Source organism: Tympanuchus pallidicinctus, unplaced genomic scaffold (genome assembly GCF_026119805.1).
Source record: "Tympanuchus pallidicinctus isolate F22 unplaced genomic scaffold, pur_lepc_1.0 scaffold5, whole genome shotgun sequence".
NCBI lineage: Eukaryota > Metazoa > Chordata > Aves > Galliformes > Phasianidae > Tympanuchus > Tympanuchus pallidicinctus.
Genome location: NW_026294769.1, coordinates 74,090,120 through 74,117,311, shown reverse-complemented (window position 1 = coordinate 74,117,311; position 27,192 = coordinate 74,090,120). Strand labels below are relative to the sequence as shown.

Sequence of the window (27,192 nt, the reverse complement as noted above, 5' to 3'; positions counted from 1 at the left end):
GACAACCAAAGACTGAAAGGCTGCGCTGCAAATCCTCAGCCTCCTGCTTTCCTTCCTTCTGTTGATGGATTGATGGTTGTACTAGATAATCTCAGTGGTCTTTTCCAACCTTAAGGATTTTATGATTCTCCCTGTCTCCACCAAATTGCCAAGAAACATTGTAAAACACCATCACAAGACCCTTAATCAAACTGATCACATCTTGCAAAGGTATAGTTTGAACATATGGCTGTGTAATTTCCTTTTGCCCTTATCATCCCCTCTTCCCTCATCATTAGCACTGCTATTATGTGGGTGTAGCATCAGAGTGCATCACTACCATTCTTCTACCAAGCTGGGTGTGAGGTAAAACCAAAATGAAAAGACAGAAGCAAAACCCTGTCTGTGTTCTTTAATTTAAGAGCTTTTAGTGTCCAGTGACAGTCAGACAGTAATCCAGCCAAACTAACAAGAGAAAATGCCTCTGTCTAATTGAAATAGTAGGATCCAAGAGAAATCAGATCCAGAGAAAGAGTTGAGCTCAACGTCCAGTTTTGGGCTGGGTCCAAACAGTCCCATCATAGTTTAGGGGTGTCTCTTTCCAACACTGCTTTCAGAACAAGCTCATAACTCTATCAAAATCAAGGAAAACTGCTTCCTTTCCCTGCTACAAAAGCAACATGAAGAAAAACCTCATCCTTGGCAGCTCTGAATCAGACGCCTGGGCAGCAACACTCATCCACCACAAACCTTTTCAGGTCCCTTTTCACTGCAAAGAAGCAGTGCCCATAGCAGGGTTACAAATATTTCAAACTGCCAGGGCCAAAGATTCCAGAAGGGAGATTTATAGCAATAAATAATATTAATGACACAGGCGGACAGAGCTTCTTGTCTGGAGAGCTCCAAAGGCACATGAAAAACTGCACTATAAATGTCACCACTGCAGACACCAACACTGACGAGATGCCACCTCTGGGGAAGGCAGGCAGCTCGGAATGACACTCGGACAAGAAACTAGGAGGACCTGAGTGAGCAGTGCTCCGTAGCACTGACAAATGCTGGGCTTTACTTAGGGGGAATTCAGATCTCAGCTTTCCTCCAAGCACAGCCAAAGAACTCATGAACTCATGAGCTGACTCCAGTCTGGGAATAACAAATTGTGAAACTACATCCCAATCAACAGCCAGAAGAGTTGGAAAGAGGAGGGAGGAAGCAATTTCAGACCCAAACCCCAAAAGACTAGCAGAGAGGTAAGTTGCAGATACAATAAAACATGTGTGGGGGAAGGAAGCTGCATCCTCCTGCAGCCAAATACAATCTCTGATGCAAAAATGCCTGCACTGATGATAAAGGGCTTACACCAATTTGTGGTAACCAGATAACTCCCAAACACCAAGATCTGAGGCAGCAGTAGTATGTGACCATGTCAAATTGGCGTTTTTTTTCCCTATCTGTTTAGTTAAGAAACTCCAGTCCCTCTATGAACATAAAGTTAGCCCTGCATTAGAGAAAGTTCTGCTTTAGCCAAGCCACAGACTTCTTTCTCTGTGCCTCCCAGCCCACTTCCATAAGATAGATGAGTGGAGGACCTTCCCTGGTTGCTCAGCTGCACAGCTGGGCTCACTTATATCAAGCTTTGCCTTAAAACTATTCTTGCAGCAGAAATCTTGATTTATTGCTTCTGATCATGCAACCCTTCTAGACTTCACCGGGACTGGGTTGTTCGCAATGACAGCACGATGGACAAAGCTCACCCATCTGTCATCACAATGTCCAGAGTCAAAAGTTTAAGCAGTTGTAAGCTCAGGATGAAGTTTGGATTATTGCAGCTGCCGGATGCAGTGCTGCAGGGGCACGTATGAATAACAGAATCACAGAATCATAGAATAGCTTAGATTGGATGGGACACTGAAGATCACTGAGCTCCAACCCCCTTGCCATGAAGAGTTGTCACCCACTAGATCAGGCTGCCCAGGGCCTTATCCTGCCTGGCCTGGAATGCCACCAGGGATGGGGCACCCACAGCTTCTCTGAGCAGACTGCTCCAGTGCCTCACCATCCTCTGTGTAAAGAATTTCTTCCTAATATCCAACCTAAATTTCCACTCTTTTAGTTTAAATCCATTTCCCCTTGTTCTCTACCTACCTGTGTAAATGTTCTGTCTCCATCCTGCTTATAAGCTCATTTCAAATACTGGAAGACCACAATGAGGTCTCCCTGGAGCCTTCTCTTCACAAGCTGAAGTATGGTGCAGAGATCTGTAGGATATGGGTCCCAGCTGGTTCAGTAGAGCACAGCAGGACACCTTGAGTGCCACCTGGGTACAATTTGGGTGCCACTGCTGTACCAGCACGGTTCCCTCCCTTCTGCACTTCGTTTCAGACGGCAAAACAACTTCCCATGGAAGAAGATTGTTGCAGGGACATCAAATGCAACCAACTCGGGTTGGATATTAGAAAAAACTTCTTCTCAGGAAGAGAGGCAAGATTTTGGAACAGGCTACTCAGGGAGGTGGTGGAGTCACCATCCCTGGAAGTTTCCAAGAAATGTACAGACGTGGCACTGAGGAGCATGATTTAGTGGACATGATGGGGATGGGCTGATGGTTGGATTAGATGACCTTTATAATCTTTTCCAATCTTCACAATTCTATGATTCTATGAACTCTTTCTAGGTCCCTTCCAAGCAGGAACATGTTCCTACCTTCAAACCTTCTTCAACCAGAGCTCTGCTTTGGAAATAAGAAGCTCAGTGCTTCACTCCAGAGGACCCAAAGAGCAACTCTATGCAGGGCTCAAGAGCCCACTTGGAGTGGCTGGACCTGCATGGGGTCCAGGCAAACACAACCAACACTGTGTCTTTAAAACCACTTCAGTGCAGATGTTGTTTCCATGGTAACTAGTGGACCAAATACATTAGTGTTTCTAATAATAAACCAAACCTTCATCTTGGAAAATGTGATCCCCCCCCTCCCCTTTACCAACACCACCCTTCCTTTCTTTCTTTCCCCTCCCCTTTTGCTGAATTAAGCCAGCGTTTAACAAGCAAGGCATAATTAGTAAATAATTGCCCGGGCCCAGTAACTCCCAATGCCCAGCAGATGGAGGAGTGTGGAAGGAGAGGAGGGGGAGCTCCTCTCCATCAACTTGGGACAGCATCCAAAAAAGGAGAAATTACACACACACACAAAAAAAAAAAAAAAAAAAAAAAAAAAAGTGCAAGGTGGAGGAGAGCAATCCCTTCGGGGCCACCCTGGCAGTGCCCTGGGTGCCCTGGCAGCCGCCCTGATGCTCTGATTCAGGGTGCAGCATTTCGAGGAATCTCCGTCCGAGCAGCGGCGGCGGAGGCGGCATCGCTGCGCCGACAGCGGATGAAACTTCGCGCACACCCCCCTCCGCAACTCCCCCGTTTTTGTTCTGGCGCAGGGATCACCCCCCTCCTCTTCCCCCCCCCCCCCCTCAAAAAAAAAAAAAAAAGCCCTAAACAGGTGATAAGGAAACGAGACGGGGATGCAGAGGGGTGAACAAGTCTGAATGTGGGATGGGGATGGGATGGGGATGATGCTCGAAATGAAGACACGTGTGACGATGGAGTGGGGGGAACCCCCCTCCCAGGCATACACTTTAGCAGCAGGAGGAATGAGGAATAAGGAGGAAGGGGACATCAATGCAGCAGCATCCCCGGTCTGTCCTCCCCTCCCCAAGCTACGGCTGAGGAATAAAGGCAACGGGGGTGGGGGGAAGGATGTAAAGCCCCCAGGGATGAGGGTGCTCGCTACCAGCACCACTTGGGCTCGGGCTTGTGCCTTCCCATCTCTTCTATTTTATCGTCCCCCTGCTCTTTTCCTTCCCGCCCCGCAACCCCTCCCTTTCTCATCGTCCCCTTTCCGCGGGTGACCGGAGGGACTCACCATGTCGGGGCTGAGCTGGGCTAAGATGGCGAAGGCGGAGAGCTTGTCACAGAGGCATTTAGTCCGGGAGGCGTCGAGCGGGACCGTTCGGCAACCGCGCCAGGACCAGGCGCCGGGCAGGGAGGCGGAGGCTCTGCTGGAGGGAGGCAGGGAGGGAGGGAGGGAGGGAATGGGGCGGCGGAGCGGGGAGAGAAGGAGAGCGGCCGTCAGGGAGGATGGTGAGCGGGCATGATGCCGCGGGGGGGGACGCGGTCCCCGCTACCTCCCTCCCTATAGGATTGAGTATAGCAGTGGTCCCACCCCCAGCTCAGCTCGGGTCCTGGCCCTATCCTGGTCCTGACCTTTTTTCTGGACTTGGTCCTGGACCTAGACCCGGTCCTGACTTTGTTGCTGGACCTGGTTCTGGTTCTGATCCTGTTCCTGATGCTGATCCTGACCCTGATCTTTATCCCTATCTTTAGCCTTACCCTGGTCCAGATCCTGTCCCTCATCCTTATCCTGATCTTAATCCTTATCCTGATCTTTATATTGGTTTTGATCCTGATCCTCACCCTGGTCCCAGACTTACTTTTAATTGTGGTCCTAACCCTTGTCATGATCTTGGTCCTGGATCCTGACCTGGTCCTGACCCTGACATGGTCTTGACCCTGGTTGTGACCCAACCCTGGTCCACTCTCACTCCACTCTGACCCCTCCATCACCCCCTCACACACACACACTGTAAATGCCCTTTTTCACACCCTTGCACTTACCTACCCCTATAGCTGTGTTCCCTCTATCTCATATACACCTCACTAACTATCTATGACATTAACCCTACAGCTCTGACCCGAAAATCCCATATATGTATGCATAACCTTATAACCTTTTCCACATACTACAAATTGAGATCACAGAGTCATAAAACTATCCCACATATTCCACACATGGATAAATAACCCTACATCTCAGTTCTATGCAGACCACATATACCTCTCAAAGCTTATAGCTGCGTCCTACACAATCCATACACAGCTCCCTAATCATATAGCCTTGTACCACATACCCCATACACACCTCTCTAACCCTATAGCCCTATACAATGTCTTATATACACCTACGTAACCCTACAGCCCTGTACTATATTGCTCACAGACACCTCCCTGCCCCTATAGCCTTGTAGTACACAACCCACACACTTATCCCTGACCCTACAGCCCTGTACTACACAACCCATACACATTTCCCTGACTCTATAGCCTTGAACCCATATGCAACCCATATATATTTGCCTAACCGTAAACCCCTATACAACATCCTATATACGCTTTCCTAACCCAACAGCTCTGTACTACACATCCTATGCATACCTCACTAACATTATGTCCATATCCTACACAACTCATATACACCTCTCTAACCCTATGGCTGTGCCCCATATATCCTGTACCCATACATTCCTATCCTCTATTATTCCCATAGAGTTGCAGAATCCTATAGCCCCATCCCACACCCCATATATATCTCACTGCCCCCATAATTCCATCCCATCCCCTGTAGGCATTCCCCTCACCCCAAGTCCTTCACAGCCCCATGCATCCTGGGGGAACCCAAAAGCCTTCCTCCCTGGTTTTGGGAAAGGGATTTGGGACATCTTCACAGGGTTTTCAACAGACGAGGGGTGAGGAGAGCTGGAGAGACACTGAAGGGACAATACCCCCGCTTTGTAACAGCACCCTCCAACAAGGAGGCAAGAGCAAAAGGGCTGTATGCCTTCACTGGAAGAGCATGGGTGTAAGATGTCCTCCTTCCACATCTGACCATCCTCAGAGGAGGGGACCTCAGCAAGAACGCTAGCAGCAAGCCGAAGGCAGCTCCAGATGGAGCCAAGCTGCTCAGCTGCCTTAGGTGTATCACAGATGGCCTGAACTTTGTGATGCTGACTCCAGCAGACCTGGCGTGAGTTGCTGAGTTGTTTTGTTTTTTTTTTCTTTTTTTCCCAGAACTCATCTCCATGCACACACTGACACATTCCTCTCTCAACGAGAGGAAATATCCATCCACTCACATCAAGAAGAGAGCTGAAAGCAAAGAGAGGCTGGGTACTAGCAGGGTAACAGAGCATCAGTGCATAGTAATGATTCTGTTGTGAGTATCTACTTGGATCCAATTTAACACCTAACACCAAGCATTCCTGAATTACCATTCTTTTGAACTAAAGTGAAAACAAAAAAAACCAAAAACAAACAAACAAAAAAAGCCAAACTAATTTTGCTTTTAGGAGTTATCCTTGATAAGACAAGAGGTAATGGCATTAAGTTGCACCAAGAGAGGTTCAGGTTGGATATTAAGAAAAATTTCTTCTCAGGGAGAGTGTCCAGGCATTGGAACAGGCTCCCAGGGAGGTGGTGGAGTCACCATCCCTGAAGGTGTTTAAAAAGATGGATATTTGATACCAAGGGACATGGTTTAGTGGGCATGGTGGTGATGGGTTGATGGTTGGACTAGCTGATCTCAGTAGTCTTTCCAACTTTAATGATTCTATGATTCTATCAGTTACACACAATCAAAACAGTTTTTCTTCCACCTGTGCAATCGTTCCTAAATAGCTGAATTCCACTGCTTGTCCATCCAGCTGATGGGATCTATCTTTCCTAGATAAGTCAGTTCCACACTGCACTAATTCACAACGTGTCTTAAGATTTTTCAGGATCAGGCATCAATCTTTGATTTCTTCCACGCATCTTCTGAAGTTCATGGAATCATATAATCATATAACAGCTTAGGTTGGAGGGGATCCTAAAAATCATCGAGTTCCAATCCCCCCCAAGCTCTCTCCCCATGGGTATGGTGCTGGCTTACCCAAGGCTCCATCCAACCTGGCCTTGAACACCTCCAGAGATGGAGAATCCACAGCTTCTCTTGGCAACCTTTGCCAGTGACTCACCACTCTCTGAGTAAAGAATTTCCACTTCATATCTAACCTAAATGTCCCCTCTTTTAGTTTCAAGCCTTCCCCCTCATCCTATCACTATCAGACCAGGTAAAAATTAATTCCCTTTCCTTCTTGTAAGCTCCTTTGAAATACTGGAAGGCCTCCAGTGCCTGGAGCCTTCCAGGCTGAACAAGCCCAACTCCCTCAACTTGTCTTCATTGGAGTGGTGCTCCAGTCCTCTGAGCATCTTTGTGGATTTCCTCTGGACCCTCTCCAACAGCTCTGCATCACTTCACCTACTCCCTTAGAAGGGACTGACTGATCCAAGGCTAATCTCAGAGGGAATATAACTTCTGCATTCTCCTCCATATGCATCACTTTTATTTCCAAGAACTGTGCTAACCAGTTGTTCTGTTTATCCACTATCATCAAGAAAAATGCCTTATTTATGACGCGTAAAATTAATGACAAATGCTGAGACTTTATCAAGCAGTTATGTATTCTCATACGAAGTACTAATTTAGCTTGACAAAATGTATTTTCCGTAAGTTGATTTCCATTAATGCTTCTGTTTTAAGGAGTATGATATTATTCAATTATAATCATGGTGTTACCCACAATCCCCTCATTTTTGGATCCTCGATCAGATGGTGAGTTATGGTGCCTAAGACAGATGTGAGGCTGATGGCTTTGGAACAAGGACACTTGGTTCTCAGCATACTTAGGGAACTTTCACTCTTCTCTTAGTGAAGAACAATGATCTCCAATTAGCCTTACCCTGCTCTTTTAAAAACTCTTGCATGCAAAATTGCTCAGACTTGTATCTCTTAAAAATGTCTTACTTTATTAGATGATGTATGGCATTGTTTCTAGCAGCTGGTGTAATGAAAAGTATTTCATTAGCTTGGGTTGTGGATTAAGTAACTAGGCTCTCTTCCAATTATAGAATATAGACATTTATTGAAATTTCTGCATTATTATAAATAAATCTGTCATTTTGAACTAGTAGCAGACCATTACCATTAGAATTTACTTTGGTTTAGCATACACTAAATTTTCCTTTTTTACTCACTTTAACAATCCTGAACTATAAAATTCCTACTTTTTTTTCTTCTCTTATCTCTCTCAAGCTTTTAATTTGTACTGCTTGCTATCAATTTGTCCTTTCTCCCTATCCTTACAACAGTTTTTACTTTTCCTCTAAAACAGACTGCTGTTTATGTAGTTATTGGCTTGTTTCTATTTGCTCTCTTTTTTTACTATTTTGTTTGCTTTGTTTATGTGTGTTTCTTAATGTTGAGGCAATTTTCTTTTCACTTATGGTTCTTCAAAGGGCTCCTAATTATCTGCAAATTTTTCCATTTAAACAGTCCTCCACAACAGATATGTGCATTTAAAGCTATCATTCTCAAAGCACTGAGTATGTGTACATTGACACATACATAACGCCCTATGCCCCAAGCTACTTGAGACTCTAAAAAGTGTGGATACAATTGCCTTTACATCGCTTTCAATCCTCAAACCCAGATTTGCTCATTTACCAGCTTTCAGAGTAGAGTAGGACAGATCTGGGCCACGCATCAACCAAAGTAATCTCATCCAAAAAGGCAAAGAAAACAAAGAAAAAGTAATCAGAAAGCCTACTAAAATGGGAAACCCCAGGGAAGGTATCAGAAAACAAATAACTCTCCCTAGATGCTGTGCCCAGTCTCACATTCTTGTGGCAGTAAAGCTGACAGCTCAGCAATGAGTGCAATATTGAAATAAAGTCTGTCCAAAGCCAAAGCCACATTTGGCATGGTCTGATCTTCATTTCTTGATGCTCAGAGAGAGCACAGAGTGATATCCAGGCCAAGAAAAATATTAAAAAACAGCATAACAAAAACAACCAACAACAAACAAATGAAAAAATCAACACATACACTAACAGCTCCTTGTTCTTGTAAGATTTGTTCTGATGCCTGCTTATTTATCCCATTGCATTCAAAGAAATCAATTGGATCAAAGCCATGTAGTTTTTCTCACTTTACAATAAATCACATAAATGATGGGTGCTGCGGGACATGCTGAGTCAGAGACTTGGTGTAAATCATCTCAAAATAAATCCAACTATGCCATTTAATAGAAAATGAATCCGGCCATCATTACTACCTGTGATTATTAATTGATTATTACAAAAAACCAAGTGCTGGGTGATCCAAAGAGGATATTGTATCCATCCCTCTGATTTTAAACTTCTTGGAAGAACTCGTATTTTTCTCTTTCTCTTTGTGAATCTGTTTTATTACCTATTTCCTTAGACTTGCAGTCCTTTTTTGGTGTGAATATCTTCATGCCCATTAGGGCTGTAGCTCATGGGTGGGCTAGGGAAACTTATTTGCTATTAGCAGAACACGCTAGGAGTATCACCACCCTACTTTCACTGTGTACGTGCTATGACATGGCAAGAGGAATGTCTTCAGAGTGCTGAGCAATGGGCTTCTTGGACATTGTACCATTTCAAGAGCAAAAGGTTACCTAATCTAAAGACCTATTGAACACTTCACTTATGGCATCCATGCAAGGTGCCACTATTACCGTAATCCTAGTGTGAGCATGACATTATGAACCTTCATTAGCCTAGCTTCTTTATTTTGAAAGAAATTTCCAGTCCATATGGGACTCACAATATAGGAAAAATTCCATGTAGGAAAATACTTGTCTCAGAAAGGGTGATAATGCATTGGAACAGTCTGCCCAGGGAAGAGGTGAATCACCATCACAGGAGGTGTTCAAGACATGCGTAAATGTGGCACTGAGAGATAAGGTTTAGTGAGCATGGTGGTGATGGGTTGATGGCTGGAGAGAAGATCTTAATGGCCTTTTCCAACTTCGATGACTGTAAGGTACATATGGTTACCAACCAAGTCCTAAAAATACATTATTCAGTTGCAACTGGAAGGCTTCAAAATCACATCTGTACTAAAATCACATGCATAATGACTGTGTGATTTTGGAGTGTTCCAATCATAGAATCACAGGAACATTAAGGTTAGAAATGACCACCAGGATCATCTAGTCCAGTAATAACTACCGAATGATTGAGCCTGTTCATCAAGATTTGCTGTGTATATCATGTGTATATCATGTGCCACTGAGAGATACTAATGGGATCTCTCCACTGCCCGGGAAATAATGCCTGAAGGAGTTTTGGGATTTTTGGGACTTTTGGGATTCAGGCAGAGTTCTGTGCAGACAAGGGTGTGTAGGATCAGCTGACAAATAGTAGTGAAAGCCTCATAGTTCAAGGCAGATTTCAAATCTTAAGAGGTTTGATCACTGAATTTTGTGATACAAAGATTGTTTCACTGGGATCTGTTCGAGGAGATACTATAGCTGCATGCAAAACACCTTCTTTATGATCCTGATTAAAAGCAGGAGGAGAAAACGGGATTGCAATGAACAGGTCCTTAAAGGGAGTTCATGTGTGTGTTTGCAATTGAGAGCCTGTGTGTACAGGTTTCATCTATAGCTCAGCACTGAGCCTTTATTTTCTCAGCAAAACCTTTTATTCTGCAGAAAAGTACACAGGGCTTGTAATGGAAAACCCCTACTCACAGCTCAGTGGTAAAGAAAAGGAGCAGGATTTGAGTTATTCACAAATATTGAATCCAGGTACACTAATAAGCAAGCAGAATTATTTCCAGGCAGTCTCAAGAGGAGAGGAAAGAAAGAGGAATTGTACTAAAGGGAAAATGTGGGCAGAATATTAGAGTATGGTATAGTCAGACTGATTATGAGCCAGCCAAAGAGGGATTGTAGAAATCCCCAAACCAGACTGGCATGAAAAAAGAACATGCTACTGGAAAGGTTAGCAGGAAACCTGACGAGTTTGTTCTGTCTCTCATGTCAGTGGTCAGATTTATCTCCTGTATAATTCCAGTGAAGTTCCACAAGAAATGTTTTACCATATGTTACAACATGGCTATGAATGTTATTTGAACACTTGATGGGAAAAAGCAATTAAGCCCCATCTTGTAGATTTAAACAGCAGCTAAGCACGTGCTTAAGGACTTTCTTAAATAGAATCACTTTTCTGAATAGGAATTTGCACAAATGAAGAGCCTTTGTTAAGGGAAGAGGAATGGAACAGAAAGAAGCTTCAAAAATGGGGAATGCATTTTAGACATAAATAATATAAAGGATCTCCATAGGTTTTTTCCAACCTCGGTGGTGCTGTGATCCTCCATTACTTCCTGCCTCGCATGGGCCATTTCCCCCCTTGATAACCAAGCAGGTCATGCAAGTGCTTGGCATGGATCCAGCTGGCAGATTATTAATTTGGAGAACCAGAGATGAAGTCAAAGTTAATCCGTTTTGTGGGATTCCCAAAAGCAATTTTCATTTCCAGCCAAAAGCTGCCCCAGAGCGCATTTCAAGCACTTTGGCTCTGTACAATAGCTTGGGACAAGAATGTACAATCACTTTGCTGTGGCAACTGTATCTTAGTCATAGTTTCTGCAGGACCTCAGGGCTGGATTACAAAGTGGATGGATTCCAGGAAGAAGGGACATGAAAAGCTTTCTACCTTTTTTTTTTTTTTTTTTTTTTTTTTTTTAATATAAGATATATATATATACATATATATCTGTATCTTTGATTGGCTGCTAAAAGAGTTGTAAAAGGTTCTTACGCCCCATAGGAAAAAGCAGAAATAAATTAAACTTCAAGCAAAACATGGGCTACAATGTACAAGTCAGTCCAGTTTTGCTGGAGTAGAACCTATCCTCCTAGAAAAAACATGTTTCTGAAATTAGAGTGCTTTACCTCTTTGGCAATGTCTGTGTAACCCTCCTGAGGACAACACAGAAATCTGTCTGAAAACTGAAGTTCCAACACAGTACCTGCTTATCCAGCATTTTCCTGCACTCGTTCCAAAGATATCAAGGGTCATACCAGAATCATATAATGGCTTGGGATAGAAGGGACCTCAAAGAGCACATAGTTCCACCACTGCTGCCATGGGCATGGTTTCCACTACTAAATGGGGCACAAGATCAGCCTGTCCAGGGCCCAGTACAACCTGGCCTTGTATACCTCCAGGGATGGGGCATCAGCCTCATTTCACCTGTAAGTAAATTGAGGCCTACAAAGGATAGAGTCAAGTGGGTATTTTGAATAAGCAGTCCCTCCTCAAACCACCAAGCAATGTTGACTCCCAGTCAACAGACACATCCATACACCTTCTGTCTGTTTGCTTCACTGAAAGCTAGAAAAAGCAACTTTCCAAAGTCATTGTTACACTAAAGTGGAAGTTCTTTCTCCATCTACATTTACATGTAGAAATACCTAGCAGAGAAAACCAATATGTACATATATTTATGCATACATATTTTTTTTACACTTATTATTCCTCCACTTAACCACCATGATCTGTTTTCCCTCTAAAACCCATGTCAGCTGAGTGCCTCCTGCCAGAATGTTGTCCACTGTAGGAAGTGAAGATGCTGCATTTATAGGGCAACCTCCTAAGTTGCACCTGGTAGCTGTATCAAATATGGCCCCAAATGAAATGCTTTTGTTGAACCCAGGGGCTCTTCGTCTTCTTGGAAACAAGCCCCAGGAGATGGGGATGGTATTAACTCATGCTCAGCTGCTGAAATCTCTCTGCCTTCAAATCCTTATAAGTTTTGCTTGGCACTTCTTGCCACCTCAATAGCACAGACCTGGCACTGCACAAAACAACAACAACTCTCTGCCAGTAAGAAACAATCAATAATCAGATTAGCAACTATTTTAAAATAAATTCCTAAAAAAAAAAAAAAAAAGGAAAGAAAATGGGAAGGGAAGAAGGGAAGAAGGGAAGAAGGGAAGAAGGGAAGAAGGGAAGAAGGGAAGAAGGGAAGAAGGGAAGAAGGGAAGAAGGGAAGAAAGGAAGGGAGGAAGGGAGGAAGGGAGGAAGGGAGGAAGGGAGGAAGGGAGGAAGGGAGGAAGGGAGGAAGGGAGGAAGGGAGGAAAGGAGGAAAGGAGGAAAGGAGGAAGGGAGGAAGGGAGAAACCACTATTGATCCAGTTGCGTGATGTAAGGAAAATTAAACCAGATTAGAAATATTAATTTATTTTTTTCCAAAGGCCCATAACTCCAGGTGGTTTCAGCTGATTTACTTCAGAATTGACACAAGCAAAATAAAGAGAGCAATGATTTGAGAAAGGATTTAGGACCTATGGGAGACACGCAATCTTTGAGATTTTCTCCAGGTCCTTTTCTTTTTATTGGAGAGGGAGGAAGGGACAGGAAGAGAAATTTGCAAGGAGGTTAAAAGCAAAGCCTTCTCCCAGCTGTGAATTCATAATCATGGCTAACTGAATTGGAACATTTTGCAGGGGATAGGGTTACTTACTATCTACAAATTAGCCCTAGAAAAAAAAGAAAAAGTCCATATGCAGCATCCAGTCTGAAACCTTAATTAACATAAACAATGTTAAAACGCACAAAGAAATACATATTATCATTGAAATAAAGCATATGGCTGGCTAAATAGCCGTAAGATTATCTGGAGATAATCTTTTCAAGCACTATAAATACAGCTGATGCTGAGCTGTAATGACTCTCATCAGAAGGCCACACCATCCCACTGGAGAGGAAGCTCTGTACTTCCTAACATCAGTCGCCTCCTGGGCTTTGGACTGCCATTTAAAATCCAGAGCATGTGGCTGATAATTAATGAGCACTCCCCCCCCTCCCCTCACATTCCTGCTCCACAGCTCCAGAAGGACTGAAAGGCAGACATCATGTTTCACAGCTGAAATTTGCATCACGCAATTTAAAGGAGGGCTATAAGAAAGAAGGGTTTGGACTCTTTCTCAGGGTGTGTTGTGATACAAGAGGAAATGGTTTCAAACTAAAAGAGAGGACATTTAGATTGGACATAAGAAAGACATTTTTTATAATAAGGGTGGTGAGGCACTGGAATTGGTTGCCCAGAGGTGGTGGATGCCCCATCCCTGGAGACATTCAGTGTCAGGGTGGATGGAGCTCTGAGCAATCTGATCGAGCTGTAGGTGTCCCTGTACATTGCAGGGGAGTTGGACTAGATGACCTTTGAAGGTCCCTTCCAACTCAAATAATACTGTGATTCTATGATTGTTTTGCAAAGACCCTTCTCTGTAGATGTGGATAGGTGGGATGGGATAGGGGAACTTAAACACTGAGTCCATTCCCTGTAATTACAGGGGAGATTTGAATCTTGATGATCCTTGAGATCCCTTCCAACCCAAGCCATTCTGTGATTCTATGATTACAACTTCCTTGCTAAATATCCCTGCCAAAGGCAGCCACAGGACAGACCCCCCAGAAGGACCACTATGCCCATGTGTCCTACCCACTAAGCCACTGAGCAATTCTTAGCACATGCCACAATCACAGTCCAACTCCCAACTCATCACCATCATGCCCATTAAAACATATTCTTCAAAGCCCCATTTACCCTTTTCTTGAACAGTTCCAGGGACAGAGACTCTACCACGATCCTGGACAGTCTGCTCCAACGCCCCACTGCTCTTTCTATTAGGAATTTTTTTTCTAATAGCCACCTGAATCTTCCCTGATGCAACTTCAGGTCATTAAGGTCAATACTGTGAACTACAATAAAGAGGAAATGAAGAAACCAAGTACACTGCCAGTGTCTTTATTCTTTAAACAAAAGTGAAAATCCCTGTCAGGTGCCACAGTATTCATGTTGCAGATTTCAATAAGCTCCTGCTGATCAAACCTGAGGAAATATTCATTCCAGACCCCTGTTCAAGTGATTGCTTAGTAAACAGCAGATCAGATCCCTTCACAGGCAAACTCACATTAGGAATATGGCTTGAAGTATCACGAGGATGTTTTTTATGTAGCATATTTGAAGTCTTTTTGTCTTGCAGATTTTCTCCTTTAAAAGGATGACTTCTTCCAACTCCTTTACAGAACTGTGTGAAATAGAAACAGAAAAGCCTACAGCTCCCTATAATCCCATGACTTCATGGCTTTAAGAAAGAAGAAAAATCATTTTCAGATTTCTCTACTCTGCAAGCTTTGGCTTCATCAGGTTAGCTCACCTGTCAGTAACTGCACAAGATGACCTTGAACTACTTTCCACACTAGATCAATGATTTATCCCTCTGAGACTTTAGCCTGTGCTCTTAAACTTATTATTGCTACCCAAAGCTACAAGCCCAGGCCATACCTCCTAACCTTATTTTTGAGCAAAGTTGTCCCATTTGAGCTCTCCTGCTACACCAGAGTATCAGAGCAATAGTCCATTATGTCTCACGATCATCTTTGGACAAAGATGAGAACACAAGGCACTGTGAAAGGATAGAATCATAGCACTGTTTGAGTTGGAAGGTACCTTCAAAGGTCAACTAGTCCAACTCCCCTGAAATGAACAGGGACACCTACAGCAAGATTTGCTCAGAGCCCCATCCAGCCTGGTCTTAAATGTTTCCATGGTGGGGGGCATGCATCACCTCTCTGGGCAACATGTTCCAGTGCTTCACTGTTCTTATCATAAAAAACTTTATTTCTTATATCCAGCCTAAATCTCCCCTCTTTTAGCTTGAAAGCATTTTCCCTTCTCCTTCTCCAAGTATTATAAACAGAGCATCAGATGTTCTGAAGTTGACAGTATTGAGTGGAGACTAGTGTACCACTGAGACAACAGCAGAATGGAAAGATGAGCCATAAGCTAGATGGTCTCATTAGTGTGTAAGACATCTCTCCAACAAAGGAAAAGGTGAAATCAGTGATATGTCTGCCTTTTTCCTACTCCACATGACAATCACATCTGCTGTTCCACATTTTGCAGGACACTTCTCTCTTTTGATGGCTTTGATTAGAGCACTTGAGTGAAAATCATAGAATCATAGAATCGTTTGAGTTGGAAGTAAGGAAGGGACCCTTAAAGGTCATCTAGTTCAACTCCTCTGAAATGAAGGACATCTACAGTTAGATCAGGTTGCTCAGAGCCCACTCAAAATGCTTTGGCAGGTCTTGCAAAACAAAAACAGTGGGTAAGACTGAATGGGTTGTATGTTCGTGCCATGTTCCTCCTGAAATTCTCTGGATTACCAAACATGTGTAGTGTATGTTCCAGTTAGACTCCAAAGTGTTCAGCTTACTCTCTCAGCTTTCATATCAGCTTTCCAGCTATAATTTCTCAATTACCACGGAAAGCCCATCACATTAAAGACTTGTGGCTGCTTATGCAGTTGGTCCCATTATGCTAGGAAGAATCAGATGCAGCACACCAAGTGATAAGCAGCACCCTTGTCATATGTGCTGAAAGCATTTCAGGGGAAATCCTTAGAGGAACCAGGTGCATTAAAGTGCACATACGCCTGGACACCACAGTCCCACAACCAAGTCTCAGAGGAAAGGAGGCTTAGCAAAAATGGAAAAACAAGGTAGTAAATGCTTTTTGAGACTGCCAGATGCCAAAATAATTGTAAGACATTGCAGCCAGCAGTTAACAAGCTGGAAACACTCCTTTTGGCTAGTCAAGTATGTATAAATGCCTTCAGTTTAAAGGGAGTGAAAGCAATACAAAACACCTGGCAAGAGATATCACATCCCATCCATGTATGGTCAGGATGTCTCAGAAACAGAATCTTTGTCCTGCTTACAGCTCAGCATTTATAATAGAATCACAGAATAACCTTAGTTGGGAGAGATCCATGAGGATCATTAAATCCATCTCCTGGCTCCACATTGGACCACCCCAAATTCAAACCCTGTGTTTGAGATTATAGTCCAAATGCTTCTTGACTTCTTCATAGATGACAAATGGAGCCCAAAAGAACTCAAAGCTCCCTCCAAGCCCTCAGCTACAGCACAAGAGAACAAAAGGATGCTGGACATGCATGGGAAGATGTACACAGCCATCATCCCATGGCTGCTCACACCAGACCCTGGAAATGACAGGGCAGCAGATTTGCCTCTTCAAACAACTGTTTGTCCAGTTGGGGATTTCTAACATTGTTCTGCTGAATGCAACTGAAAGAATAGAGGAATATGAAAGTGCATTATTTGCTCTAAACATAGAGCCTGCAAATCCCAATTCTGGTACACATCGCTGCCACTTGTGCTGCCTGTTTATCAGCCTCCACTTCTCCAAAATGATCCTAACAAACTTGCCACTCTCCCGACTTTTTTTTTTTTTTTTTTTTTTTTGTGGCAAAATCAGTGATGGAGAAACAAAAAATACATTGTCTACCTGTACACAGCACCTTGCAAACCAGCAACAAATACTGCTGCAGAAGTCCCAGCTCTGACTCAAAGAGTACAGGATGCCCCAGAGCCAGGATGACTCTTTGGCCACAAACACGTAGCCCCCGGGTACGCTGCTTCTTAGAATCCTAAATCAGAACATTTTAATGGCTGAGTGCAGGGCTAGTGGATAAAGAGACAAAGAAAAATAAATCAGGCAGATGACAGAGGGGCTGGGAATAGGAGGAGGTAGCAGACGGTAAAAGAAATTAAATCAAGATGCCAAATTAAGGTGCTGCAGGCAAAGATGAAGATGCCGGATTAAAGATTAACTGTAACCAAGAGAGAAATGCAGTCTTTTAAAGGTACAAATTACTTCAATTCACTTAGCAAAACCCACACAAATCTCCTGGGAATAAAGTCCTCACAGATCCAACTGGATCACGGTAACAAATACATCTGGACCTGAGAAGTCTGGATAGCTTCACTGCACTGTTTCCAGCTAAGAAATGGGAATTAACAGCAAAGCAAAGGGAACCAAGCTAAAAAAGAGAAAGTCCTTGCTATCTTAGGTGAAAGGGAAAGCGTGTGAGAAGTCCTCTGAAAAGAGCCCAGCATGGTGCAATATTTTGAAATGATACTGGTATTTTGAAACATTACTGGTATTTGGAAATAATATCAGTATTTTGAAATGGTATTGGAAGTTTGAAGTGGTATCTTGAAATGATTCAGAATCTAGGGGGGTGCTGAGCCCTTTGGGGCTGTCTGTTCACTGAGCTTTTCTTAGTTCTACACCCAATACCTCCAAAAGAACAGTGGATGAGCTCGAGGTGGAAGTGCACCTTTCCCACTTGCTCCTTTTGAAGCAGAACATGAGGGAGCTCAGCCAGCATCCTCATCAAATTGTAAGCAGGTGAGACAGGACACCCTCTGGCTCAGCTGCTAGGCATGGAAGATACAGGTCCCATCACAGCACATTAAGTGTTTGCACCATTTCACAGCGCTGCTCTGGGATTGCCAGAAGAAAAGGTCATTTGTGCTTTGCCACCTTCTTCTAGCACAAGCAGCTCACATTTTGGAGTGGAGCACCTATGACATGTTTGTATGAGAGTAAAGATAGAGGTGGAGGGAATGAAGGGTCAAAGAATGAACCTCTTAATACACTGAAGGGTTTTCATCGTTTCTTTCAAACATCCTAATAAGGTCCTTGTAGGCAATGCAGAATGCTTCATGGCCGTACAGACCACAGTGAGGTTAATTCTATCAGTGTTGCCCTGTCTGTTCCAATACAACCCTGCTTCTTGGGCAGACGCAGAGCTTTCAGCCTTGCTGGAACAATTGGTCAGAACCTCAGGGAAACACCAAAATCAAAACAAAGAGCTGCAGTGAATCAGCCCCAAGGTGCAATTAGGAGTTCAAAAAGTCAGGTGATAGCGAAAGGCACTCATTCACACAAGGATAAGGTTGAGATTGTGCAGGTTCAGCTCGCTGCACTTTTTTTTCTCTGCCAGCGCTTTTCTTTTGCTCCCTCCTTTCTCTTTGGCCTCCTTTTCCTCTGTACTCTGCAAAATGAGCATTTCATGGAAGCTGAGCAGCCGAGAGAAGCGGAGCTGACAGCCCCTTGAATGCTTGGAGTGCGTCCCTTGTTCCCCATTCACATTTTGGAAAGCGGCAGCTGCCCGTTCCTGAAGGTCATTTGGATCCTGGTTTAGGAGTGCTGCATCGCTGCTCATCGTTATTCTGTGCCTATAGCTGCTATGGATGTCCTGTCACATTACACGCCAGGTTGTTACAGGTTTTTTGGGGGGAGTGAGGATAAGGAAAATGTAAAGCAAAACATAAAAAAATCCACCCTGGTGGGAGCGGTGTAATTTCTGCCTCAACTTACGTGGGTGTATATATGAATTTACAAGAGGGTTTGCTTTGGATTTACATTAGCAGCAGAGGAGGAAACCTCTGGGAAATAAAGATGATGCTAATGCAGCGAGGAGGCTGATGTACTAATAAATGCTAATAAATAAATGCTGATGATTACGATCACATTGCCCTCTCTCTCTGAGTAACCCAGCTCCCTTGGGTGCTGATCTGATGGTTTCTGGCTGAGGGTCAGTGCCAACAGCTCCTGTGGGGGCAGGACCCAGATCAATAGGGGATACAGGGTGAGACCCTGAAATGCTCAGCTGGGAAAAGAGCAGTGAACAGAGAAAGAGAGGGATTCATTGACTGAGCCCTGAGATATGCCGCTGGGAACAGTACTTCACCACAATTTGACACGCATGGCAGCAGTGGGGATGCAGGGATGCAGAAAGCCATGGTCAGTAGGGCTGAGGATCATGGTGGAAATAGAGAACAAACTTCTCCACCATGCTACAAGCCTGGCAGGAGGCTGCAGACCTGCAAAACTGGCAACGGCTTTCCTGCTGGAAGATTTTCCCCACTGCTGCAAATCCAACGGGTCTGTTTTACTTGGTCAGCATGGCTGTTGTCAAGGCTGCTCTAATTCCTGCTTTCCCTCCACCAGATGAATGTGGTGGCGAGAAAAGCATTTGCAAAGAGCAGGAATAGAGCAGGTGCTGAGCAAAGCAGCATGGCTATGCTTGTGCTTTTCTCGGGAAAGCAGGTCACAGGGGAGGAGGGGCACTTGTTTCCCAGCTTTGCTGCTGAAAATGTACTTAACCAAAGCTCTGCTGGTAACCAAACATTCTGCCAGCTCCTTGTGCAAAGAGGGATTGCTATCGAAACCTTTTAAAGCCACTCTCTGATAATGAAAATGGCTTTCGGATATGCAGGCTGGTGGAAACCTCTCTGCTCCCAGCACCATTTCTCCATTAAGCTCTCTCCTCCCTCCTCCCTTATCTCTGTACATCTGGGCAAAGCAAAGGACAGAGTGCTCTCCAAGAAACCCAGACAGCGTATTTGATCTCGCACCTCCAGCAGCACCCCTGCCCCCAGTCATCCTGCTTGTCCAAACCAGACAGCTGTTGCAGCATCTGTGCAAATTTGCACTGCTTTTGTCTGCTGAAATGAAGCTGCATTGCACTAATAGGCTTTGGAGGACTCAAAGTGTGTTCACCCGATGGGGAGTTTCTGACTTCCCACTTAGCAGCAGGACGCGGAAATACTCCCTACCTAATTAAATACCTGCCAATTATAAGGCAGCACAAATGATGGCCATGTTGGTTACAGCAATTTATACTGAAAGATGTCCTACCCATAGTTTGCAGTATCAGGGATGATCTTTATTGCAGAAATCACGCAGAAGAAGGTACAATATTAGGGGTGAAGTGTCCTTTCTTCCACTCCAAACTGCCTGAAAATACACTCTAATATATACATACAGCAGTGCCAAACTCATCTGTCACTGTTTTCTCCCTTGGCAAGCTGAGTACCAAAACCTTCTGCACCTCCCGCAGACCTGTGCGGATTCCTTGGGCACTGCAACGTCCTTGTGGAGTGCAAACCAGTTCCTGCTATCAAGGCACTGATTTGTGAGGCTCAGCTAAGGAGAGAGCAGGACAGGGTATGTGCATCTCAAGCTGGGAAACTCAGAAATCCCACGACTTTTTCCTACTGTGACACTGAGATCTGATAGCAAGCCTGCCAGTATCTTCTTTAAGATACTATAAGGCTATAGGAGAGATAGACTCTTTTTCAGGGTATGTTGTGACAGGACAAGGGGAAAGGGTTTCAAACTAAAAGATCAGAGATAAGACTGGCTGTAAGACAAAAGATTTTTACATTAAGGATGGTGAGGCACTGGAACGGGTTGCCCAGTGAGGTGATGGATGCAGCCATCCCTGGAGACATTCAGTGTCAGGCTGGACGGAGCTCTGGGCAACCTGATCTAGCTATAGGTGTCCCTGTTCATTGCAGGGGAGCTGGACTGGATGGCCTTTATGTGTCCCTTCCAACTCAAATGATTCTGTGATTCTATGATCCCAGGTTTTCAGGCGATAATACTCAGCTTTCCAAGGACATTTTTGTCATAAGGGAGGAAAAGAACATGGGAAAAAGACAGCTAGTATCACCACCACAGATGAAGTGCAAAACCTAGGAAATCTTTCTCCTTTGGCTCAGCAAAGATGCACATCGCTCAGATGTTGCCTTCAATAACCATGCTTGTGTCTGGAGCCAGGAGTCTCAAGCAGGAGGCATCAATCTGCAACTGCAAAGAAGGAATAAGGAAGGTTCCTTTTGCTGCTTCCAATCTTAGCTGACAAAGTGGGGAGAGGGGAGCATACTGAGTAGAGAAACAAATGAGCACTGGCAATATGGCACTGAGGGACATGGTTTAGTGGACATGGGTGATGGGTTGATGGTTGGACTAGGTAATCTTAGTGGCTTTTTCCAACCTCAATAATTCTATGATTCTATGAGTAAGCAATGGAGTTTTTGCATAGAAGGAAGTTTTTGGCTCCATTGGGAGAAAAAACCACTTGGGGAAAGAGGATAAGGAGAGCCAAGGTGTGTCAGTGTGTGTGTGAAGCTGGGATAGAGCTGATGAGTACATTTTGATTTCAAAATCAGGGGGTCCTAATGGGAAAAAAAACTTGGAAATGGTAGCACTAAGATATATGCAGGTGTGAGCTTGCTGTATTCCCTCCTACCCACCCTAAAACCTTACAAACACTGCTGGCTTGTGAATCAAGGTCTCCAGCACACACTGAATGTGGAGTTGAGGAAAATGTTAGGACTGGAAGGCCCTGCAGTATAGGCTGGATTGGTGGGTTGAGGCCAGTTGTACAAGCTTCAACAAGACCAAGTACTTAGTCCAGCACTTAGGTCACAACAAACCCATGCGTTGATACAGGCTTTGGGCAGAATGATTGGAAGGCTATGTGGAGGAAAAAGATGTGAAGGTGTTGGTCAGCACTCAGCTGAACATGAGCAAGTAGAGTGTCCAGGTAGTCAAGAAGGCCATCCTTGCTTATATCAGAAGCAATGCAGTCAGCAGGAAGATGATCATGCCTCTGTATTTGGCACTGGTGAAGCAGAACCTTGAGTACTGTGTTCAGTTTTGGGACCCTCACTTAAGAAAAACATCAAGATTCTGGAGCATGTCCAGAGAAGGGCAATGAAGCTGTGAGGTTGGAGCATAAGATTTATGGGGAGCAACTGAAGGAACTGGGATTGTTTAGTCTGGAGAAGAGGAGGCTTAGAGGAGAACTTATTGCCCTTACAGCTCCCTGAAGGGAGGTTGTAGTGAGGTAGGGGTCAGTCTCTTCTCCCAGGTAACAGTGACAGAAAAAGAAGCTTTATGTTATGCCAAGTGAGGTTCAGTTGGATATTAGGGAAACTATCTTCTCAGACAGAGAGGTCAGGCATTGGAACATTGGAACTGCTCAGGGAAGTGATGGTGTCCTGTCCCTCAAGAAACATGGAGATGTGGCATGAGGGACATGGTTCAGTGGGCATGGTGGTGATGGGTTGATGGCTGGACTAGATGATCTTAGTGGTCTTTTCCAGCTTTAATGATTCTGTGGTTCTGTGGCCAAAGCAGCAAAGCTGTTGGTCCCAGCCTTCAACTGCCCACAGGTAACACAATAGAGCAGGAAATGTACAGTGGATGTGACAGCTCAAACTCAGCCCTCCTGTCTAATCCTTCTTTCTTTCCTGAGATGACAAGCCATGTCAGAGTGAAGTAACCTTGCTCACAAACTGGCCACGTCTTCTGATAGCTTTCTTGCCAGTGAGGCCAGTAGAACAAAAGTGCTGCTTGCAAGTCCCGTGTTCAGGGGACCTGAGAGCAGGTCCCCACCATGGTTCCAGCCTCAGAGAAGCAGAAACATTCTGAGAATTGCTGTCAGTTCTGCTGCATCTTGATGACATTGCAACCACAAAAGCCTCAGAAAGAAAATGACACTTGCCTTTCTTCTGCCTTTTCCATTCACCAGTGCTCTCCTAAAACATTAATCTGGGTAAACGCAAGTGTTCAAGAAACTTCAGAACTGTAAGTGACCTAGAAAAGAGGTGTTTTTTTTTTTGTTCAGCTCTAGTTGCAATAGCAGCACATTGAAGGCTGTGAAATACTCAGGCGTGACAGTAATAGGAGCCATGCAAGCCCTGTTTCCCAGGCTGCAGCAGTGGCTTTTTGCTGCTGCTGAGGATGTAACAGCCAGGGCAATCTCAGCTGCTTTCCAGATCCCAGGAGGAGCCGGAAGAGCTGGCAATTAACAAAAGCATCTTTTGCACTTGTAAACTGAATGAATTGGGTGGAAACGAACTGGGAAGCTGTGATACCATTTGTAACAATGTTTCTGAGACAACGATGCCTAAATGGTCAGAAAAGCAGCAGAAAGGGGAGGATGGGGATTGCTTCTTATAGCTGCATGAAAAAAAATATCAAAAGAACTGTTGTCCCATTAATGTGATACTCCTGAGGACGCTTTGATGGGATGCACCTCCCTTTTGTCTCCATACCAATTCCTTGCATGGGCATGGGGGGTCTCCTGTGTGGTAGTCTCTGCTCCATCATGTGCTACACCTGAGCAGCAAGTTTCTTTTGCTTCTATCTCGAGCAAAGCAAATTTCATCTCCCTCCTCACTCTGAGTCAAGGGGATGAACAGCAGAGTCTCGGCTGGGACTGATCAGTGCAACTGACTGCAAAATGCTCTAGCTGTAACACAGCCACAGCCCTGTGTGCTACAGCCCTGCCCATCACTATGCTATTGCTAACTCCCCATGTGCAGGGATGTGTAATTTATACGTTGGGTATCGAAATTCCTTCCCACCAGGTATCTTTGCAGCTGAAGGCTGATTTTCTCAGCTAGTATCCAGATCTCACAGTAATATTAGAGATCTCCTTCTGCTCTCCTTGTATCACCATGCTTCTGACATCTCCAGGAGACTTCTTTTTTTTTTCCTTGAAGGAATGTGAATTTTTATAGAATCATAGAATATCCCAAGTTGGAAGGGACACATAAGGATCATTGAACCCAACTCCTCTTAGCCATGTGCACTGCAGAACTCTTCCTTGCTCCTGCTCTGGTTGATACCACTGCTAAACAGACCCTTGGCACATAATTGTCAACACATTTTCTAGAACAGTTTTGACCCATGCATGGGACAAGTGGACTGGAAAGCCCCTGACTTCCATGACAGAATGCTGCATCATTCATTCAGCCCTGTTGGAAAATGGAAAGCTTATATACTCCAGTTGACATCCCAAAGACCTGCAACAGCATCTGCTGTACTTGTGCCCCAGCCTCAGTGCTGGCAGTATTAAAGCTGCAATCAGACCAAAAAATACACATGTATATTATATGTATATTGGTATATTGGTTACACTGAAGACCGCTAAGCAAAACCCTTCAGAATGCCCTTGCATTGCTCACAAGCCTTGCCTACATTTGAAAGATGCTCAGCATTCCTTAAAATTGGATGCATGACCTAAAATCACCATTAATATCTACCAGTAATATCCACCAATAATATCCACGTCAAAACCTAATAGAGCTCTCCTGGATCTTCTCTGGACCACAGAGCATCTCCTAGTTTGGGACAAAGCTGACTTTGGTTCATAACCTCCAATACAATCACAGAAGAGGACAGAGACTCTGAGGTTCTGGCTAAGCTCTACGCTTAGTGACAGAGGATAATTCTCTCCTTTTGCATGTCCTTCTCCATTTGTAGATGACAGCAGTCAGGATTTTGAGGACAGACAGTAATTCCTCACTGTAATTATGAGCCTTTCCTTTAATGATGTTCTTGTCCCTGTGGCTAGCTGGTGGATAGATTGGATACATCAACAAAAGCCAAGGGGAGCTGATGAGTTTCCCAAATGCTTTGCTGTCTACTCTTTCACCCATACCAAGGAAGACTGTCCTCAAAGCTGCAGTTTTCAACCTAGGAAGATCTTAGCTCTTGGTGGTTCATACTTAGAGCCTTCCTGCAAGGCTCCAGGCTCCAGTGAAGAGTGAATTTCTTCTCTGGCAGCTCTCTGTCAAGGAACAACTCTCTGCCTTATTAACCATCACAACAACATTACCTACATACATTAAACCATCTTAAGCAGAAGGCAGTTTGAGAAGATTAATATACATGATCCAAAGGGTCAAAGTATCAGAAAGAACCTTGACAAGTCTGAAAATCATTACATGCCATGTTACTGCCCAGAGTGGTTAATGGGACCATTTGGCCTTGCTGTGTCAGTTAGTATTTTTTCTCCAGCTCCTGACAGGGTTAAAAGTAATTCCAGTAAATCTACTGGTCAGCATGAAGAGAACCTGTCCTTCTAGGCTCCATTTTAGGGCCAATTCTCTTTAATGTTTTGATAGAATCACAGAATCATGGAATGGCTTGGGTTAGAAGGGACCTCAAAAATCATGTAGTTCCAATGCCCTTGCCATGGGTAGAATTGCCCATCACTAAAGAAGTCACTAGATCAGTGTTCTATTCATCAATATCTTGGATTCAGGACTTGAAGGTATACTAAGTAAGCTTGTTGATGACACTAAATTGGGAGGAACTGTTGACTTTCATGACAGTAGAGAGGCTTTGCAGAGAGATTTCAACAAAATCTGGGAAATCACCAGCTGTATCACATTTAAGATGAGCAAGTGTTGACTTCTGCACCTGGGATGGGGCAACCTTGGATATTTGTAAGGACTTGGGGACAAGCAGCTGGAGAGCAGCCCCACAGAAAGGGGTCTGGGGGTAGCCAGCAGGAGGGCTTTGCTCAGACTCTTCCAGGGGAGCTTAGTTCCATCTACCCTATGACTCAGTGTGCTCTGCCAGTGCTCCAGCAGCAGATCAGATGCGAGACGATGATTTTCCCTGCAGTGGAAGAAGCTGTCACTCTCTGTATCGAGCTGGTTGACAGAGCTGGCTGGCTCCTGCATGCGTTTGCTAATCTGCTTTGCCACACGGCTGAGAGGCCACCTTTAGATTTCCCTGGACATGGAGGTGTCCTGTACAATCACATGCTTGGTCTTGCAGCAATTGCCCTGAGCCTGTGTGGTCCTGTTCTACTTCATGAAGGCAAAAATTCACCTTTCCTCACTTGCTGTTGTTCACGCAACCAACACACAATGGGCAAAGCTGACATGATGTGACTTTATCTCACATGGAGAAAATTTGTTCAATCACAAATCTCCCTTTTTGAACAATCAATTCTCAGTAATAAGTGATAATGCTTATTTTCCCTATTTATTGTCACTTAATGGAGATCCTCACTCCTAAATTTCATGACATTTTCAAAAGCTGTCAGATGTTATTAGTGCAATAGATTCATGGAAAACTGAGGCACAAAGCTTACATTGATTTGTCCAGACATACAGAAAGTTCATCATTAGATGAAGGCTGTATCCCAGGCACAGTGTCCTCTTTTTGCTTCTGTATTTTAGCAGAACATTTCATCTCCCAGTACAGTATAGAAACAGTCAGGTGAAAATGCAAATAAAACCTTTTCTCCTCTTTAAAAAGGGGCAAGTTTTCCCTATCCTTATTCATAGTGTCCCAATTTTCAGCAATTTCCCAGTGCATCCATCAATCCTACCTATCTCTAAGCAATGAGATGGATGCACAAATCTTTCTCTGCACCTTGATCATCTCCTATGGGCTCCCACCATTAAAGCAAGAACTCTGCAAGATATCTCTGACTGGAAGTGACAATATTGTCCCCTCATTATTTCCCCACTGCAGGACAATCCATCACCTGGGCTCTGGAATATGTGATATTGTTCTTTAGTGGTTGCTTCACAAAACGAATAAGAAAGTAGAAATGTCAACTCAGTAGGGTTTTCTTTAGCCAAGTTGATGAAGACCAAACTTGCACAAGGTAGTCAATAGATTTAAAGAAAACTGGAGTCCCCATTATTTGAGCAGTTTTAAACAGTTGTGATGATGGTGTGTATTACTGGATTTCTGGCTTGCATGCTGAGCAGTCCATGAATTTTATCACAAATGAGAGACCTTGAGAAGTTCATCAGAACTTGGCTCAGTATTGCAATAAATCTGAGCAGGAAAGTCTGACAGGGAGACTTTTTATAGTGCTCTAAGCAGAGACAGAGAGGACACTTTTTTGAGCTCCCACCTGCAGCTGATCATTTATGCTCTGAAAAACCATGGCCCTGAGATAGCTGTAGCAATGCCACACTTTCCCATGTCATGTTCCTGCAACCTCTCGCTTCCAAGAAAGAGAAACAATGCTCCAAAGACAAG

The 27,192-nt window shown here is 44.1% G+C and overlaps 1 protein-coding gene across 9 annotated transcripts in view; it reads right to left on the bottom strand.

Annotated features, from left to right (window-relative positions):
* The window catches only part of ADGRB1 (adhesion G protein-coupled receptor B1), a 277,528-nt gene that overhangs the window by 82,336 nt on the left and 168,000 nt on the right, over nt 1–27,192 (bottom strand). For 7 of the 9 annotated variants that reach the window (XM_052704254.1, XM_052704257.1, XM_052704260.1 and 4 more), the window contains one exon: nt 3,890–4,025. In XM_052704254.1, the coding sequence (XP_052560214.1) occupies nt 3,890–4,025 (136 nt within the window). The remainder of the gene's footprint in view (nt 1–3,889; nt 4,026–27,192) is intronic. The other 2 variants (XM_052704255.1, XM_052704263.1) reach the window with 1 other exon arrangement.